The sequence below is a fragment of the Gopherus evgoodei genome, chromosome 4 (assembly GCF_007399415.2).
Source record: "Gopherus evgoodei ecotype Sinaloan lineage chromosome 4, rGopEvg1_v1.p, whole genome shotgun sequence".
Lineage (NCBI taxonomy): Eukaryota > Metazoa > Chordata > Testudines > Testudinidae > Gopherus > Gopherus evgoodei.
The window spans coordinates 132530183-132550904 of NC_044325.1; the positions used below are offsets into that span (position 1 = coordinate 132530183).

The following is a 20722-nucleotide window of genomic DNA, read 5'->3' on the forward strand; positions in this document are numbered from 1 at the left end:
TCATACATGGGCCATGGCCTAGTTAAATCTGGCAGCCAGAGTGCTGACCTGCAGGATCCAGACATGCATGGATAGGATAGACCCTTACACCTCTGATACCCATTCGTCCTACATGCCAAGTACACATGGTAACCATCCCTCCTGCCAGGCAAACATGCTCCCTGGGTGTGTGAGTCACACCAACCTGCCAATCTGTGCCAGGCACCTCAGCTCAAAATGCCCCTCTAGCACTGACACCAGTTCAGATATTGGGGAGGAGTGTAAATTCTGGTCCCCTCTCGTCCCACCCCCTCCTCCTGCAGGGACCCTGGGTCTCCCTCAACTGGGAAGTCTCCCCGCTTTCTTACTGACACAGTATATGAGCCAGTACTGCCAGGGGTCAAGTTCTTGGTGGACTCCCCTGTGTTCCACACACAGTAACAGACACCCTGTGTGCCAAGTCACAACGCCATCTGTCGGTACAGGGGGGCGGCGGGCCAGTGCAGTGAATGGCATTGCAACCCCCAAGTTGTCCAAAGGCATCCAGCCAGCACAGTGGCAGAGCTGGGTCTCCTCACACCCAGCCCAGTGCCTCACCCACTAGACCACACTGCCTCTTGGGCACCTAGTGCTATAAAGACTGAGGCTTTGGAGGATAGGAGTGTCTGTGGACAGCATGGTCCTGTGCTCCTTACTCGCCCACTGTCAATCAGGTGTGACACCAATGGGATTAGGTGTGAATGGGTCGTGAGAGGAGAACCAGGCCCTTGCTTCTTTTCCTGGAGCCTCAGCACCCAGGGCTGGGAGGTGTCTCACATGCAGAGCTAAGGCAGGCCCTGGAGGGGAGACCTGCAGGGACTTTACAGACTCAGGATAAACAGAGGGCCCCTCAGCCCAGCTGTCGGGGGCCAGTGGCCCACAGTGGACAGAGTGTTCGAGAAGATGGGCCACTGCTTTTCGCAGTTATGCCCTCCAGCCCTGCTGACATCCAGGCAGAGTGCTGCTGCAGAGATTACCTCCTAGCCCAGAGGTGGGCAAAGTACAGCCCACAGGCCACATCGGCCTGCGGGACTGTCCTGCCCGGCCCCTGAGCTCCTGTCTGGGAAGACTAGCCCCTGGCCCCTCCCCCGCTGTCCCCCCTTTCCCGCAGACTCAGCGTGCTGCGCTGCCAGCGCTCTGGCTCACCACTCCTGCCGGGCAGTGTGGTGGCATGGCTGCAAGCTCCTGCTGCTCTGAGCGCCATGGTAAGGGGACGGTGAGGGGTAGTTGGATAGCGGTCGGGGCAGTCAGGGGACAGGGAGCAGTGGGGGTTGGATAGGGGGTGGGATACCGGGGGGGGTTAGGGATGGTGGGGCCTGGGAGGGGGTGGTAAGGGGACTTTCCTCTCCCGCTGGGGCAGAGCTCCCTGTAAACACCCACAAAGCTCCCTCTTCTCCTTCACATCCCTCCACAACACTCTCTTTTGCCAGGATGCCTGCGGAAAAACCTAACAGCTTAAACTGTCAGCTCTCCGGGGCACAGACTGACTTTGTGTTCTGTATTTGTACAGTGCCAAGCACTGTGGGGTCCTGGGCCATGACTCCAGTTTCTAGGCGCTACGGTAATACAGATAATGCATAACAACAGCTGCGAGGGGCCAGTCGGGGATGCAAGCCTTGGGATTGGACACTGGCTCTACGACCCCTCTGGATTTGCATCTCCTGGGATTGCAGTGGGCCCTCGCTGATCCATTCTCCAGGGCTGGGGACTCAGACTAGGGTCCTGGGCTTGCCTCTGTCTCTGCAAATGCTCTGCAGGGCATTGCGGCTGGAATGCTGGGTGGGCATAAGGATACCCATGAAATAATGCACCTGACAACCACTGCCAGTGTCTGTTGGGGCCACATATTGGCTGTATAGGCAGCAGCGGCTAAAGAGCTGACCAAGGGCCCCCCAAATTATTTGCCGAATAACTCATGTGACAAACCCAACAAGAGCTGTGTAATGGACGGATCTGCAGTTATACTACAGCTCCTGGTCTGGCATTGCCAAGGGGTCATGGGTGATGGGAACAGGGACTCCCTCGCCAGCCAGTGCAGAGCTGTCTCAATATACAGGCTCTGCTCCCAGCTCACCAGGGCCCGGCGTGGGGGGGATGTGGAGGATGTCGGGGAGTGACCCGAAAGCACTGCACTACAGCTATTCTCTGCTTCCTTGGGCCCATAGGGAGGCATTAAGAGCAGAATACAAGTCCACAGAGCCCTGAGATTGCTCTAAATTCCACTGGGGGCCAGCGTGGCTCCTGAGAACACGGCGGGTTTGTCATAAACAGATAGTTAAGAGTTAATAGAACAGGAGTACTTCATGTCTCTTTTGACTGTAAAGGGTTAACAAGTTCAGTGAATCTGGTTGTCACCTGACCAGAGGACCAATCAGGGGACAGGATACTTTCAAATCTTGAGGGAGGGAAGTTTTTGTGTGTGCTGTTAGTTTTTGGTTGTTGTTCTCTCTAGGTTCTGAGAGTGACCAGACGTGCAACCAGGTTTCTCTCCAGTCTCTTTAATACAGTCTCTTATATGTCTCACTCAGAATAGGGAGTACTAGGTAGATAAGGCGAGTTAGGCATACGTTTGTTTTCTTTATTTGCAAATGTGTATTTGGCTGGAAGGAGTTCAAATTTGTATTTTGCTGAAAGGATTTTAATTTGTACTTGTATACTTAGGCTGGGAGGGTATTCCCAATGTCTATAGCTGAAAGACCCTGTAACATATTCCATCTTAAATTTACAAAGATAATTTTTACTGTTTTTCTTTCTTTAATTAAAAGCTTTTCTTGTTTAAGAACCTGATTGTTTTTTTATTCTGGAGAGACCCCAGGGGACTGGTCCGGATCCACCAGGGAATTGGTGGGGAGAAAGGAGGGAAGGGGAGAGAAAGGTTAATTTTCTCTCTGTGTTAGGATTACTGTCTCTCTCAGGGAGAGTCTGGGAGGGGGAGAGAGAAGGAGGGGGGAAGGTGGATTTTCCTCTCTGTTTTAAGATTCAAGGCATCTGAATCACAGTGATCTTCCAGAGTAACCCAGGGAGGGGAAGCCTGGGAGAGGCAACGGTGAGGGAAAGGGTTTACTTTCCTTGTGTTCAGATCCAGAGGGTCTGGGTCTTGGGGGTCCCCGGGCAAGGTTTTGGGGGGACCAGAGTGTACCAGGCACTGGAATTCCTGGTTGGTAGCAGCACTACAAGTACTAAGCTGGTAATTGAGTTTAGAGGAATTCATGCTGGTACCCCATCTTTTGGACGCTAAGGTTCAGAGTGGGGGATTATACCATGACAGGGTTTCAATCCCCTGCTCCGAGTGCAGGAACAGACGCACCAGGCATTAGGCCCAGAGCACGTGGTGGACGTTTTCGCAATGGTGCCCGGGAGGCAGGCACTCGGGGGTGGTATTTCCAACCCAGACAGCCTCTCGATGCTAGGAGACCCCGGCTGGAAGGCTGCCTGTTCGAACGGCTCCCTACGCAGATCACGGGGGATCTGCGTACAGGGGGCTAGGGAGGAGAGGGTATGGCTGGGGAGCACATAGAAAAGAGCTGAGGACAGGTTCCTGGCTTGTACACTCAGCTTTCCCCAGAACTCCAGCCCCCTCATCCACTGCTCCTCTCCTCCCATAAACAAGTGACGGGGCCTTGCTTGATGAATCCCAGGGCTCCTGAGACAAGCTGCAAAGCAGCAATAACTCTCCCTGGGAGCTGAGCCAGTGGAGGTGCCACTTCCGGCAAGGAGCCTTTCCCTTTATGGACTCCTTAGCTCCCAGTCATAAACCTTGCTGCTTTTCTCCCTCAGGGCTGACCTCTGTAACTCTGCCAGCGGGGCCTTAACTCTGGGACCTACATGGGACCCCCAGCCATAACTTAGCCACCCGCTCAGATCGCCGAGGTAGGCTGCAAGGACTGTCAAGCTACCAGTTATTTATTCACTTTAAAAGCAACAATAGCAGCGCCTGCACAGGCCCCTGGCTCTGACACGCTTATCATCGCCGGGGAGGTTTGAGCAGGCAGAGGAGTGTGCGGATTCCTTTTCTTGTTTCAAGGTTCATGGGACTGTAGTGGCTGGATTGAGATCCCTGGAGATTTCACTCTTCTGTATCCACACAGCAGGTGCAGCAAACTTCCCTCTCAGTTTGTGAGAGAGAGAGAGACCACTGCCTTCTACTGGATGCAATCAGAATTGCTCAACTGTGTGCCCAAGGCCCTACTCTGCTTACAACTAATGGAGATTTTAGTTTTGTTCTGAAAATAGGGGCCTGGGCTTTTTGGAGCAAATTATCTGAATTAGGAGCCCACCGTCACTATGAAATTCAAAGTGCTCACGGTGTGAAACAGAGGGACAACTATGCAGTTGTTAAGTGGCCAAACGGAGGGGGGCACAGAGGAACATTGGGGGGGTCACAGCACAAAGGGTGGGGAGGGGGAATACCACCATGCCCTGCTCTGCCCCCAGATCCACTTTGGCTCCAACCTCAACCCCAGCTGAAAATCGGGCCCCAGCCATGGCCCCGCTCCCAACCCCAGCCATGGCTCTGCTCCCGGCTGCAGCCCCAACTCCGGCCTTGGCTCCAGTTCCCGGGGGCATGATGTGGACGGGTTCCACAATGGGTGGGGGGGGGGGCAGAATGGAAAAAGTTGGGGAAGCACTGATCTAAAAGACCATCAAGCAGGGTTTTCCCCTAGAAAAGGCTCTAGAGCTAAAGCAAATATGGGAAATGGTTCAAATGAAAGCCTTACTTTACACTGCAAAGTCTTTAATTCCCTCCTTCCCCCGCATTGCCATCCCCCCCGCCCCGTGTCATCAATAAACCATTACAACGATTTTAAAGATGGTTGCTAGAGTAGGAGTCATGACCAGCAACTTAACATGAGTCTCTGGCCCGCACAGAATGGTTACAAGCTTCACCACCAGCCTTTATTTAAAATGAATTAATCACAACCCCCCAGCTAAGGAATAGGCCCCCCCTCTTGTAAATTAGCACCACGCGGGCAGAGGGTTGTACTGGGAGCTGTTTGTCGAGGTGGGTGGAGAGACAGAGAAAGGAGCAGAATGAGAGACAAGAAAGAGAGGGATGCTGAGCAAAGAGCTGGCAAATCATGGTGGAAAAAGTCTAGAGAGGGCTTGTGGAGCGCTGGCTGCATGTGTGCTATGAGTGAGGACACTTTGGTGCCTCCTGTGTTCAGGAACGCAGGACTTCACAAGGATGGGACAAACATCACTTCACAAGACTGAATCAATTGAAGACAATCTCAGATTCCATTGTCAATTTGTGCTCTCAGCTGGACAACTCACAGGGCCCCCAAATTTGAGTAGCTGCTCGGGTCAAAGGGGATAACGGAGCGGTTTAATGCTGTTAACAGTCAACAGAGATGTTTTGTTAACATAGAATCATAGAAGATTTGGGTTGGAAGGGACCTCAGGAGGTCATCTAGTCCAATCCCCTGCTCAAAGCAGGACCAACCCCAACTAAATCATTCCAGACAGGGCTTTGTCAAGCCAGGCCTTAAAAATCTCTAACGATGGAGATTCCACTACCTCCCTAGGTAACCCATTCCACTGCTTCACCACCCTCCCAGTGAAACAGTGTTTCCTAATATCCAACCTAGACCTCCCCCATTGCAACTGAGACCATTGCTCCTTGTTCTGTCATCTGCTACCACTGAGAACAGCTGAGCTCCATCCTCTTTGAAACCCCTTTCAGGCAGTTGAAAGCAGCTATCAAATCCTCCCTCACTCTTCTGCAGACTAAATAACCCCAGTTCCCTCAGCCTCTCCTCGTAAGTCATGTGCCCCAGCCCCCTAATTATTTAAGCCCCTGTCATAAACAGATAGTTAAGGGTTAATGTCTCTTTTATCTGTAAAGGGTTAACAAGCTCAGTGAACCTGGCTGACACCTGACCAAAGGACCAATCGGGGGACAAGATACTTTCAAATCTTGGTGTAGGGAAGTCTTTGTTTGTGCTGTTTGTGTTGTTCTTTGTTCGCTCTTGGGGCTAAGAGGGACCAGACGTGCAACCAGCTTTCTCCAATCTTTCTGAAACAGTCTCTCATGTTCAAAATAGTAAGTACTAGCTAGAAGGCAGATTAGTCTTTTGTTTGTTTTCTTTATTTGCAAATGTGTATTTTGCTGGAAGGATATTTTTCCTCTGTTTGCTGTAACTTGTAACTTAGGTTAGGGGGGAGGGAGTCCCTCTAGTCTATGTATAACTGAAGACCCTGTAAACATTTTCCATCCTGGTTTTACAGAGATAGTTTTTACTTTTTCCTTCTTTAATTAAAAGCTTTCTTTTTTAAGACCCTGATTGATTTTTTTCTTGTGTAAGACCCAAGAGGATTGGGTCTGAACTCACCAGGGAGTGGGGGGGGGGGAAAGAAGAGGAGGGAAAAGGTTAATTCCTCTCTGTTTTAAGATTCAAGGAGTTTGGATCACAGTGATCTCTCAGGGAAAGTCTGGGAGGGGGAAAGGAGGGGGAATGGTTTATTTCTCCTTGTTTTAAGGCCCAGGGGGTTTGGGTCTTGGGTCCCCCAGGGAAGGTTTTGGGGGACAGGAAGTGTACCAAAACCCTATAATTTTGATTGGTGGCAGCGCTATCAGATCTAAGCTGGGAATTAAGCTTAGAAGGGTACATGCAGGTCCCCACTTTCTGGATGCTAAAGTTCAAAGTGGGAATAATACCTTGACAGCCCCCTAAACAGCTTCTTACTTGTGGGGCTATCCACTCCCATCCCAATGCAACAGGGAGCAGAGGCCTGTGTCTTGGTGTTGTGGGTCCAGGTGTAAATTTCACAACTACATAACTGGAGACCATGCAGCTCACGTGCTGGTGGCTTGGAGAGTGAAATTTCAGTGCCAGGCAGGCGCTAACATTCGTGGGTGAGAGACTCAGCCCCTTCATGCTTCCTTGACTAGATGCCCCGGCTATGTTTAAAAGGTTAGTTTGGAGCACAAGTGAAAGAAAAAGGTTTGCCTCGGAGGCTTTACCATGAGTGGGCGGTGCCAGGCGAGTTTGTACAACACGAGGACGAGACTGTCTCTTACCAGGCTGGAGTTAGAAGCGTTGGTATCATCCTCCGGCATGGGCAGGTAGACAGCCAACGCCACACAGTTGGCAAAGATGGTCATCAGGATAATGATCTCGAAGGGTCTGTGGGTAGGCATTAAGGAGAAGCACAGAGCTGAGGCGCAGTCCCTGTGTATGCACCAATTAACGGTAACCACATCAGCTGGTACAATGCCACGGCACTGGCCATATTTACACAGGAGAGGTCCAGGGAGGGACGAGCTGGGGGGCTGGGGGCACTGGCAGAGCTTTGGGGGGGAGGGGTCAACCCAGGGCTGCAATAATACTAGGTGCAGTTGCCATCAGACCTGCCAACACTCCCACAGTTTCAGAGCCTCTTACAGATCTGGGTAACAGCCCATCAGTCTAGAGGGAAATCAGCCTCCGATTGGCTGCCTTCCCCACTGTCCCACCTCTTGGGGAAGGCTCTCCCCTCCTCTCCTGTGAACGGGGATGGGTTCCTGCCTCCACTTCTCCCCATCTCCCTCCCACCCTATGGTTGCCAACTTTCTATTCGCAGAAAACCAAACACCCTTGCCCTGCCTCCTGCCCCACCCCCTACAAGGCCCTGCCCCCACTCACTCCATCCCCTCTCTCTCTGTTGCTTGCTCTCCCCACCCTCACTCACTCGCTCATTTTCACCAGGCTGGGACAGGGGGCTGGGGTGCAGGAGAGGGTGAGGCCTCCGGCTTGGGGTGCAAGTTCTGGGATAGGGCTAGAAATGAGGGTATGGGAGGAGGCTCTGGGCCAGGGCAGGGGGTTGGGGTGCAGCAGGGGGGGTGAGGGCTCTGGGGTGGGGCTGGGAATGAGCGGTTTTGGGTTTAGGAGGATGCTCCCTGCTGGGATTGAGGGGTTTGGAGGGCAGGAGGAGGATCAGGGCTGGGGCAGGGGGTTGGGGCTGGGGAGTGGGTCAGGGGTGCAGGCTCCAGGTGGCACTTACCTCAAGCAGCTTCCAGAAGCAGTGGCATGTCCCCCATCCAACTCCTATGTGGAGGCACAACTAGGTGGCTCTGTATGCTGCCCTGTCTGCAGGCACCATCTCTGCAGCTCCCATTGGCTGTGGTTCCCAGCCAATGGGAGCTGTGGGGGCAGCACTTGGAGCGGGGGAAGCTGGGGGGGGATGTAGAACCTCTGCATAAGGAGCAAAGGGACATGGGAAGCCAGGGGTAGATGTGGGGCTGGGGCAGGGGCTCAGCAGTGAGGGGGAGCTGAGGAAGATTGGACAGCTAGAGAAGCTGATGGGGAGGCACAGAGCTGATGTGGAGAAATGTAGGAGCACATTAGTAATTGCTGTGAGCTGCTGTGACCCAGTGACCTCTTGATGCCAACTGGCACAGCAGGTGCAGGGGGTTTTACAGGGCTCTCCTGGGTGAGTTCTATGCATGTTAGTACCTCAGAAGATGGTCTCCAGCAAAAGCCAGTAGCCCGCTGGTCATCGCAATCATTTTGAAATGTATGCATGGATAATATTTAAGGAATTATGTCTCTATACTGAAAATTATGTTCTTAAAGCCTTGGGAGCTGAGGCAGGTAACCAGAAGGGGACATATCTCAGACAGGTTCCTTTCAGGAAAGGGTTACAGACACTTATCTCCTCATCTGGTCCTTGTCTGTATTGTGTATGGTCCCTTCACAGAGGGAGTCTAGCTTATCACTCAGTATGCAACTAATCTAGATTACAAAATTGAGAAGAGACTGCAAAATCTACCAGTCCTCACCTACAGCCCCCAAACCTGAAGCAAATACTCACCAGCAACTACACACCACACAACAAAAACACCTACCCAGGAACCAAACCCTGCTACAAACCCCCGTGCCAACTCTGTCCACGTATCTATTCAAGGGATATCATCATAGGACCTAATCACATCAGCCACACCATCTGGGGCTCATTCACCTGCACATCTACCAAAAAGATATATGCCATTATGTGCCAACAATGCCCTTCTGCCACGTACATTGGCCAAACCAGACAGTCTCTATGCAAAAGAATAAATGGACACAACTCTGACATCAGGAATCATAATATTCAAAAACCAATAGGAAAGCACTTCGATCTCTCTAGTCACTCAATAACAGACCTAAAAGTGGCAATTCTTCAACAACAAAAAGATTTCAAAAACAGACTCCAAGGTGAAGCTGCAGAACTGGAATTAATTTGCAAACTAGCTACCATCAGATTAGGCCTGAATAAAGACTGGGAGAGGCTGGGTCATTACAAAACCTAAACTTAATTTCCCCAGTACTAATTTCTCCCTATTGTTACTCACACCTTCTTGTCAATTGTCTGTAATGGGCCACTCTCTTACCACTTCAAAAGTTATTTTTCCTCCTTTGGTATCCTGCTGTTAATTGATTTATCTTGTTAGATTGACCTCATGCTTGGCAAAGCAGCCACCATCCCTTCATGTATTTATACCTGCTCCTGTATTTTTCACTTCATACATCCAATGAAGTGGGTTCTAGCCCACGAAAGCTTATGTTCAGATAAATGTGTTAGTCTCTAAGGTGCCACGAGACTCCTCGTCGTTTTTGCTAACACAGCTACCACTCTGAAACCTACCGGGAGGAACAATTAGCACCAGGGAGTCTGGGTTACAAATAAAGATCAAAGGACTGTTTTGAGATAGCCTGGGCTGCAAAGGAGACACTGGGGGCTCCTTTACTTAGGATGCAAGCTGCCAGCATGACTTGTCTCATGAAACAAGGATCACAGGCTGTAAAAAGTTGGAAGGAGTTTGCGGTGAGCATTGCTCTGTACGACATGAAAGTATCGAGGCTAGCTTCTAGAATGCATGCTCTGATTTTATGTTGTATGTAACCGTTGGTTTCCAATACGTGCCCCCCACAGCACGTCCCCCATGCTGGGCAACAAGACAGGATGGATAACACAGCAGTTCAGACAGTAGAGCTCCTCTGTTGCCCTGCTGTCAGGGGAGGGAGCGAGCCTAGCGCAGAGACCCCCAGCCAGGACTGCGAGGAGGAGGAGAAAGACAAGCCCCAGCTACAAGAGACGCCATCCAGCTGCTGAGTGGCTCCTGCCCGCTAGATTATTCAAATAAAATCTGTGTCCCGCCTGCTATTCAGATAAGGGGGAGCGTCCTGTATGTGCTACACAATCTGCATCAAATAAACTGCTGTGTGTGTCCCTCTGGACACACCCAGTGTGTGCAAAGCAGGGCAGCGATCGGAGGTGGGACTGGGGAGCTGTGGGGGGTGTGGTGTACAGCTGCTTTGGGTGCAGCGAACCTGGGAACACTCAGTGAGCGATCGGCACACTCTAACCTCTGATGTCCCCTGGAGGGCCCAGAGTCCTCTTGGCATGTGCCAATTGCTAACCCTTCAGTGACAGCAGGGCCTGCAGAGGCCTAGAGGGTAGGGCCTGGGGTGCCAGTGGAGGTAAGGAGCTGACCCCCGGTCAGAGGCGGCTCTATGTATTTCGCTGCCCCAAGCACGGAAGTCAGGTGGCTTTCGACAGCATGCCTGTGAGAGGTCCACTGGTAAGGCAGATTCGGTGGCATGCCTGCAGGAGGTCCGCTGGTCCCATGCCTTCGGTGTACCTGCCGCCGAATTGCCGCTGAAGCCGCTGGACTGGCGGACCTCCCACAGGTGCTCTGCCAAAGGCAGCCTGACTGCCGCCCTCACGGGGCAACCGGCACGCCACAGCCCATTGCTTGCCACCCCAGGCACGCTCTTGCTGCTGGTGGGCAGAGACAAGGCTCCCACATGCAAAGGGCAGGTGGTAGTGAGGCGCCTCCCAACCCCAGGTACCTCTGTGAAGCGTCACAGCTGGGCACAGAATTCATTCATCTGCATTTAGGGAGAGGCTGGCAGTGTCCCCACCCTAGGGAGAATTTCATGCACATTTGTCCAAGTTTGCTCAAATTCAGACTCTGCTGTTTTTTGGCCCCAAGGCATTGGCAAGTCTGGGGGCTGCAGGTCAGGACTGAGGGGCAGTGGCAGAGCTGTGTTTGGGGGTTTCCTGGCTGGCATAGCAGGGGAGGTGGAGGTCGGGGCTGAGTGTGTGGGGGTTTGTCTAGCACCTACCTGCCCCCTCTTTGGCCCAGGACTGCTCTGGGCTCCCTAGTAACAGAGACAGGAGAAGCAAAACAAAAGCAGGGTCTTGCACAAACATTTCCATTTGTTCCTCTGCCACAGCAGGACCCAGAACCCCAGGAAGTGGAGAGGGCCGGGAAATGATGCTTGCTGGGCAATTTGCAAGGGAAATCAATCCGAATGCTCTCCAGCCATTTAACAGATCCAGTCACCCCTCTGCTCGACAGCCTGAGGGGACGGCGCTGGAGGTTTGGTCCTCAGTGGCTGCCCATCCTGCGCCTGCCATGTATGTGGAGGTGGATCGGAGATAGCGGGGGAGGCTGGGGGAGAGGGAGTCACAGGACACACTGCTCATGTCCCTTTGTCATCCCTCCATGGAGCGTGCTGGGTTTGCTTTCATGGGGCCAGGCTGAGAACAAGGCGGCAAAGATTCAATCCTGGGGAAGCAGCATGGCCTGGCTAGGGGATGAGGCAAAGGCCTAAGACACGTCAGCTGTTACAGACAGTGACAGCTGGAGAGGCCCAGCCATTGAGCTAAAGATCACATCACACCTGAGGCCACTGCGCGGCTCAGGACCATCCACAGTGATGACAGGCTGGGCCCCGACGGCCAAGAGGCCGCGCTGCTTCTGGGACACTCACACTGCAGGGGACTTTGGCTGGCGACTGATCCTCACAGTGGGGCTCCCGACGGCTGGGCTCCCCAACAAGGCACTTCTCACCTGCCTGGGCCCAACCCGAGTCTCTGCCTGCCAGGGCACCTGCCTGCTGAGGGCTGTGGGGAGTGGGAGGGATTGATTGGAGTCAGCTTTCAATTCCCACATGCTGGCCTGTCCTGCAGCAATTTCACACGCGCTCCTGCACCAGAGGGTAACAGCGTAAAGCATAAGCAGCACTGAGGACAAGGTCTGATGCCCCCGTCCTTAGTCCCTTCCCTCTGGGCTCCATTTATTCAGGGCCGGCGCTTCCATTTAGGCGGCCTAGGCAATCGCCTAGGGCGCCAGGATTATTGGTGGGCGGCATTTTGCTGGAGGGGGCGGCAGACGGCTCCAGTGGAGCTGCCGCAGTCATGCCTGCGGACGGTCGGCTGCTCCCGCAGCTCCGGTGGACCTCCTGCAGGCACCACTGCGGCAGCTCCACCGGAGCCGCGGGACCAGGGCGCGGGGCGGCGAAATTGCCTTGTGCCTAGGCCGCTCAAACCCCTAGTGCCGGTCCTGCATTCATTATCCCAACAACCACAAACTCACCCCAGGAAAACAAAACTGCCCCAGCTGGTGCTTTCTACCCAGCCACAGCCTCTCTCCAGGGGCTTCTGCAAGCAACTGTCCTTTGCTGCAACCTCTCTCTGCAGACCCCACATCCCTGCCCCTCCTTAGAGTGAACTAAGCACCTGTCTCCCCTCAGCTAGGTCTTATCAGTGAATAGGGCCAGTCGGCCACAGGCCTGCCACCCTTAACGGGGCAAGCTGCCCTGTTACATAGGCCAAATGAACTCCCGCGGCTCTTTAGATATTTGGTAAAGGGAGCCATGCATATCCGCGACGACGTCTTTCGCCCCTGCGCCCCGTGGATTAAATCTCCTGGCTGTTTGCACCCGCCTGCTCCCTAGACCTGCCGGAATCAGCTGACAAGGAGGCCACTGGCTGCTAAAGATGATCCCTCTGCTGCCTTAATTTTAGTTGCATGCCCGAGGCGGCTATGCCAGCAATCCATATATTTCACCCCAGACTATACTGTCAATCACCACCATCATCAGCCTCCCAGAGCCCTTCCATCCCAGGCTCTCGAGGCTTGAAAAACTCAAGTCCCTTCCCCACCCTCTCGTTTCCCACATTTGCTCCCTGGAAATAACAGTGCTGCCCGGCATCTGCCGGGTATGTGGAGACCTGCAGAGGGAAAGTGCTCATGAATTGTTACAGTGAATGAAACCTCCCCTTCCCTCGGGTTATTCTCCCCTTCTCCAGAGGAGTTAAAGGAGGGACACAGGGATCGAGCAACAGTCAGCAGTAGAAATGGAAACAGAACTCAGGAATCCCAACTCCTAGTCCCCTGCTTCACCCACTGCATGGGCTGCCATTTGTCCCGCAAGGATGGAAGGAGCCTGGGACCGTTCTCTGTGCCTCTGCCATTTGGGGATTTACTCTATGTAGTTCCTTCCCAGATACTCCCTAGAGAAGTATTACCTAGTGGTTGGAGCAGGGGCCTGCGCAGGGCCGGCTTTAGGAAATGCGGGGCCCAATTCAAACAGTTTCGACGGGGCCCCAGCAGGGATGACTTTAAAAAAAAAAACATAAAAAAACACGTAGGGCTTAAGTACTCACCGGGCGGTGCTCTGAGTCTTCGGAGGCACTTCGGCGATGGCTCCTTCACTCACTTCAGGTCTTCAGCGGCACTGAAGGACCCGCCGCCGAAGTGCCGTTGAAGACCCGAAGCGCCACCAGATGAGCAAAAATTAAAAAGGCGCCTCTAGCCAGGGAAGAGATTCTCACTGGGCGCATGGGGCCGATTTGGGGGAATTGGTGGAATAGGCCTAAAGCCGGCCCTACCTGGGAGCCAGGAGTTCTGTCCCTGATTCTGGTCCTAACCTGCTGCATGTCCAGGTCTTAACCCATCTGCAGCTGAAGTGCCAAGGGATGCCAGCCTGGCCCCTTTTGCTAGCAGGAAATGCAGCCAAGTTAAACCAATACAGCCATTTGGGATCCTGTGGGGGGAAGGTTCCTCTCCTGGCTTCTCTCCATTTATAACTCCAGCAAAGCTCTTTGAGAGCATCACCTCAGCTCTGGCAGCAGCAGCAGCAGCATGCATCATAAACTTGTCTCTAGCTGCAGCCTAAATCACACCAGGCCTGGAAATTTGCTGGTTTTTTTAGCCAGGTTCTCTGGGGCATGACGGAGCAAGCTCCACTGGGCACCGGATAAGCAACCTGCCTTCTGAGCACTGTGAAGCAAGGGTGGAGTCCAGGTGCCATGTATACCAGTAATGGGGCACATGTCCCCACACCACTGCTGCCAGCGCCCGAACACTCCCAAACCCCTCTCCGTAGACTCCCAGCATGCTCACAAAGCATGGTTACAACTAACCCCCTACCAAGCAACTGGCCTGACCTTTGAGCAAATGCTACCGTGAGTGGGCCAGAACTAGGTCACTTCCTCTCGTTGCAACCCCAAAGCAGCGAACCAGGGGCATGGTGGGTATAAATAGTGCCCAGTGCATTGTGGGTATAAATAGAACCTGCTGCATTGTGGGTACCAGTGTAACCAGATGCAGAGGAATCTCTCTCGTACACATGCTATCCCCTACCCTGTTTGCATTGACAGCTTCTTTGACCTTCCTGTTGGCATACCTGCCTCTTTCCTCCTTCCAGTCTGTGTTCAAGAGTAGGTCCATTCGCTCTCATGGCTTCAACGGGTTCAGTGGTTATGGCAGTGACTTAGGAGTCCTAGGTTCTAGTCCCAGATGTGCCACTGATTTGCAGGCTGACCCTGAGCTAGTCATTTCTGCTTTCTGTGTCTCTTGTCCCATGCGTAGCTTGAGGGCACTACTTCTGTTACAGCCATGGGGAGCAGTTGTGATAACAAATTCATTAAATGTTTGTAAGGCAGTGAGAGAGCCTTGGGCAAGGCAGCCCAGAGCGTTGTTGTTATTAAAAGGACAAAAAAAAAACCCACCAGGTCCCTAAGCCCTTTGAATAGGGAGGGACTGGGATTGCTCACTCCCCACGGAAATGCTGTCACTTCTGGGGTAGAACACTGCATGGCAGGGAGAGAGGGAGGGAGGATGAGTCACTAACAGCTATTATGCAGGACGGATTTCAGGAGGCAGACGTTGCAAAACTGGAGTGTACCCAAGACAAAGGCCCAATGTGCCATTTCTTCCAAAAGGTACCACCAAGCCTTCAGTGGCCACACCTCACACTTTAGGTCTGATCCAGCAGCATGGGCCACCCGGCCAGGCGCAGCGCTTCTGTGAGAGAAGCACCCCCTCTTGAGTCACTAACACATCTGCCTGCTGCACTCGGGATGATCTCCCAGCCAAGCCGTGACTAGACCCAAACATGCTTCATGTCCAGACCTGCAGCCCGCAGTGCAGGGATCCTGATGGCCAAACCGCCAGCATGTACCCACAGGATGACTGCCCCACCTCCTCTTGTTTCACTGATTTCTCCTGGCGTGAGATCGCGCCCTCAAGTCAAGAAAGGACCAGACGATGTGCCCGAGGGCCAGAATGCAGCCTAGTATGCCTGGGTTGAATCTGGGCCCTTCGGGATCCTAAAAGCAACAGCCTCTGTCGTTTGAGCTAATGGAGCAATAGAGCTTGTTACATATTTAGTAATTGACACAGTTGGAGCTGGAATACTATTGACTGCCAATGAGATTTTGGCTCCTAAGTGCCTAAATCCCTTTTGAAAATGATATGTAGGATTCTGAGCACAGCAGTGCCTAAATACCTTCCCAATTCTGAGCCTCGGGCTATGAACTGGAAGCAGTGGCATCCTCCTAAACACTTGTCACCAGAGTGGCTGCCCTGTAGCACTCTCTGCAGGCCACACCTGGCACTCCCTGCCTCAGTTTCCTCCTCTGAGGTGTCCCCCAAACCTCAGCCTTCCCCACCCAGGCTGGAGGTGGCAATAGGGCCCAGCTCTCCAGCCAAGTCTCTGACTAAAACTTCACCCCTTCCAGGGTAACAAGAATCCAAACACACAAAAGGTTCTTCCACTCTCCATGGGCTCCTCTTCAGCCCCCCCTGGGTTAGCTCCCAGCCCCTCTGGGTTGCCATTCCATCATCCCTACTGCAGGGTCCCGATTGGAGGCCAGAAGGGCCCTTTGTGGACATCTGGTCTGACTCCCTGTATCACACAGGGCCTGAACTCATTCCTCTTTGAGCTAGAGCCGAGCTTTTAGCAAAGCTGGGATCAGAGAGCGGGGAGCCTAGGGCAGTGATGGATGGAGAGGGAGAGGTGGAGGGGAAAGACAGAGAAATGGTGGTGGGGAGAGAGAATGAGGAAGAGATGGGGAGAGAGAAGGAGAGAAAAAGGGAGAAGGAAAGAAAGAGGGAGAGAGGAGGGAATGGCAGAGGGGCAGAGGGAGCTATCCATCTGTGATGTCAGACAGCAGCTGCGGGCAGCAGGAGAGCGGTTGACTCACTCTCAGAGCTATTCCAAGCAGCTTGCATTGTGCCTCTCAATCCCTTCCCCTCCACGCACACTTTACTTTCCCAGTCTGACATTTTCTTCCCTATGCCCCGCTCTGGGCCACCTCCAGCTTTTTCTCTTCCTGCCTCCTGAGCAAAGTGCATCCTTTCCCCACCACACCCCGCTCCCTGCCCCGGCTTCTCTAATCACCCGGCATCTTCCTGCCCCCGAGCCCCTGCTTTTCGGTTCTCTCCGCCTAGCCCTCTCCCCGACCTGGTTGATCCTCTCGCATTCCTTCCCCAAAATGGTTCTGCCTTCCTTGGATTCCTGCCAGCACCATGTATCTATCTTCCCTCCTGAAGTGAAAGCAATGTCTCCCTGGCTGCCCCGCTCCCTGGCTGCACAACGCCTTGGAGAGAGGAACCCTTGGGCTTATTTTCCATGGCCCCATCTTCGCTTGGTACAAAAGAGACTGAACAGAAACTGCAGTGTCCAAACCTCCTCGGTTTCTCTCACCCAAACAGCCCCCCTTCCACTGAACACATCAGTTACTGTCTCCGACCTCGTCCCAAGAAAACACAGGCCAGATCCTGATCTCCCTGACTCCGGCTTCATGCCACTGAGTGCAGCAGGATCACAGAACCAGGCCCCTCAGCTATTTTTAGCCTTTCCTCCACCTCCCCTGCTCTTTCACATTGCCAGTGAGACAGACGGTACAAACAGGCTGTCAGGAACAGGAAAACCAGATCGATTGCTCACCGAGTTTAAACCTGTCCACACCTACCAAATGCCCCCAACATTCTCTCCTGTGCTTTGGGCACACACTTTGCTCTCGCTCACCGCTGTGTCGAGGCATTTCCTCCTCATGCTTTCTAATGCCCCCTTCGTGCTTTGTCAGGTCTCGGTCTCCCACATTTCTAGACACCCCCACGCAGCTCCCGTCTCCCCTCCCTGCCTAGACGGAAAGGATACTTCCATTCCACAATGCCGATGCAGGCTTTCCGCAGCGGGTGCTGAAGGGTTAAGCAGAACAGAGCCCTGGCTGGCCGGGGGGCTGCTGGTGGCACCGGTTTCTTTGACTTTTCTTTCTGTTGCTTTTTCTTCTGATCATCCTGGGCAGAAGCAGGCTCCATGATCTTCCCACCCTAGCTACCTCCGCCAGCCGTTCTTCTCCCCCTGTCCTCTCTTCCCCCAGTTGAGACCCCCGTCCCCAGCCCGAAGCCCCTTCTGGTTCTCTTCTGCTGAGCCAGTCTCCTCGGTGCAGAGCGGGAGGCAGGGGGCGGGGGGGGGGGGGAGCTGGAAATCTCACTCACACATACACAAATGCATCAGGCATGAGTTTAAAATTAGACACCGTCCCCACTCCCTGGTGCTGTCAGAGTTCCTGAGACAGCAAAAGAAGCCCAGCAGCTGTTGCTTATCCCAGCGCCGGTAACTGCTTCCCAAGCTACGGCTCCAGTTTGGGAGCGGGGGTGAGGGACCCACGTCAAGAGGGAAATACTCAGAGAAAATCCCGCTTCATCTCTCTCCCTGGCCCTCTTCCCCATCTCCCTCTGGCTTCTGAAGCAGCCCAAGGAATCATCAGGTTGTTTAAACAACACAAGCCGCCTGCTTTGTCCAGCTGGGCCCAGGGTGCATTTCGCTTGGGTTGGGTGACTGCTGCAGATAAATCCTGCCTCTTTTGCAAACGCATTTGCCTCTTCTGTCTGGTGTTTGCTTTCTGGTAATCCTTCCAGCCAGTGCGTTTGTGGGGACAAACATTCCCCGTCAAAGCACATGTTGTTATTAAGCGGAATCAGGGAGTGTATGGAAACTCCTCTGTGCTAGATGCTGCACATATATGAGAGACGATCCCTGTCCCAACAAGTATAGAATCTAACCAGACAGGAGTGGGAGGAAGTTAGAGTTCTGATCCTCACTTTGCAGAAGGGGAACAGAGCAGGGAGTGCCAGATCCTCAAAGGGATTTGGACACCTAACTCCCACAGAGTTCAGTGAGAATCAGGTACCTAACTGCCTTTGCAGATCTGGGTCAAAGTCCCACAGTAGCAGAGCCAGGAATGGAATGCAGCTCTCCGGAGCCCTATGCCAGGGCAGGAATCCCGAGAGTCTCCTTATGCATTGCAGAGTAGCCACAGAAAGCATGTGCCAAACTCGGAGCGTTTGCCCTTGGATCCTGACTGTAACTAGCAGGCACTTCTCTGAGGCCTGCCCAGCAGAGGGGTGCAAAGGGGGGTCAGCAGTGCCGTTAGCCCCATCCAGAGTGAGGAACACAGCCCATGTCTCCTGCTGCCTCCACTCGGCTGCCGGGGAAATTCAGTGGTTAAACTCTGGAGCAGGCTCCCAAGGGAGGCTGTGGAACCCCTGGCACTGGAGATTTTTAAGAACAGGCTGGACACACACCTGTCAGGGCTGATCTAAGTTTACTTGGCCCTGCCTCAGCACAGGGGGCTACACTTGATGACTTCCCAAGGTCCCTTCCAGCCTCACATTTCCAGGATTCTACAGGGCTTGTTCTGGATTTCACCCCCTAAAAGGGTCTAGGACTGGCTAGCACCAACACCCAACATCTTGTCTTACCCCTCCCTCATACCACTGCATTTTACACTGACCAATCTGCCTGCATGTCCCCTAGGGAAATGTCTACATACAAACAGTTATATACTCCAGGAGATGTATTAGACTTTGCCCTGCTACAGAGGCCTTCACCCTGGATGTGTTTTACAAATATTTCTAGATAATACCACCAAGCACCTACAGAGAGTCTTGTATCTGCAGATGTCAAAGGTCTTTAGAAAGGTGGGTCAGATGTATTATCCCTATTTCACAGGTGGAGAAACTGAGGCCTGGAGAGGCAACATGCTCTGAGGCGTGCAGCAAACCCACAGCAAAGCTGACAAAACAACCATCTCTTGTGCTTCTAAACCCTGCTCTGCGAGCACTTGGCAAAGAAAGAACGTATCAGTGTCCCTATTTTACAAGCAGAGAAACTACAGGTCCACATGACAGGGGGACTGGCCCCACATCAGCCAGCAAGCCAGGGACAGAACGCCCATTCCCTGCCTTGCAGCTGGAGCACTAACCACTCTACTACCACCGTGCTACAGTTCATATAGGGTGACCAGACTGCAAATGTGAAAAATCAGGACAGGTGGTGGGGAGTAATCGGAGCCTATATAAGAAAAAGACCCAAAAATCGGGACTGTCACTGTAAAATCAGGACATCTGGTCACCCTAGGCTCATATTATCTCAGGATCATGTCATCTGCCATGGAACTGCCTGTCTTGGGAGCATCCCAGTTCGAGGGCCAGCAGCCCCAGTGCGACACAGTCCTGAAGGAGAATCCCATAGCTACATGCCTGCTAACTAGTGAGGGGAGGGGATACTCTGCAGCTGTTCCTGTCCATTGCTGCATGCTCTGGGAGAATCAGCTCAGCTGTAGAAGGGGTAAAATTAGCAACATTAATTACACACACACACACACACACACACACACACACACACACACACACACAGAGTCATTTCCTGCATTTCAGGGTCAAATATTCCTTCTCACGCCCCAAATGATGAGGTCCCTGGAGGTATCATGGACTGCGTTCACCACATCTCAGCTAGTCCTGAGTGGGTCCCCATTTTGCCCTCCCTCCTTCTCCCACTAATCACTGTCCCCATGTCACTCGGGATTCAACCTATGAGCTCTGCTATTGCTGCAGCCCCAGCGGGCAGCTCGGAGGCTCTCAGACCTGTCCCAGCACCACTAGCAGCTGCTAGTGCCAGGAAGGGTCTCTGGGGACATCTCATGGTCATCTGGGGTGTGGTAAGCTTGGAATTGGTACACACACCTTGGTAGATGGTTTTCCTCCACCCCAGTCACAGCTGTAAGTAATTGCACACACTGACTGATCACTGACTAGGTGTGTGCTTTTAAAGACAGAGATCCAACAATGTGTGAATGGAAGGCCTAAGGAAGGTCTGCTCCCTGCCCTGTGCCATCCCCTTGGCCAGGAAGGGTTAGCCACAGAGGACTGACATTGATGGTGGCTCCTGGGGTTTTCCAAGGCTCTAGATGAAGAAATATCAGGCCTAGATGGCAAATTCAGAGGTGACGTTTCCATCCGGCCCCAGCTGGACAGACTCTGCCTCTGACAGGGATACCGCCAGCCCTAGAAGACATAAGATCATCCTGAATGATACCATGGGACCATCACGGCGCTGGATTTGCAGGTGCCTTTTTGCAGTTCAAGAGTTTGCAGGCTTTGACTCAGCCCCAAACTGACAAGGGAGATTCGGCCCAACTGCCCCAGGTTAGGAGGCAAACTCTGTGCCAGCCCTAAGTACCACCTGGCTTCCAATCAAATCCACTAGTTGGCAGGCTCCCCTTGGAGGCCTGAGAATCCTCAGCAGAGCCCAGTGGGAAATGTGGCATTCTGAGATCACACCCAGACCACAAGAGTGATTCCATTAATTTCAATGGA

At 53.2% G+C, this 20722-nt stretch overlaps 1 protein-coding gene across 1 annotated transcript in view; it reads right to left on the reverse strand.

The window, feature by feature from the left end:
* The window catches only part of CACNA1S (calcium voltage-gated channel subunit alpha1 S), a 109283-nt gene extending 91765 nt beyond the window's left edge, over positions 1-17518 (reverse strand). The window contains 2 exon segments of the mRNA XM_030561131.1: positions 7040-7145; positions 17220-17518. Of these exon segments, the coding sequence (XP_030416991.1) occupies positions 7040-7145; positions 17220-17380 (267 nt within the window). The 5' untranslated portion in view covers positions 17381-17518.
* Between the last annotated feature and the right edge of the window lie 3204 nt (positions 17519-20722).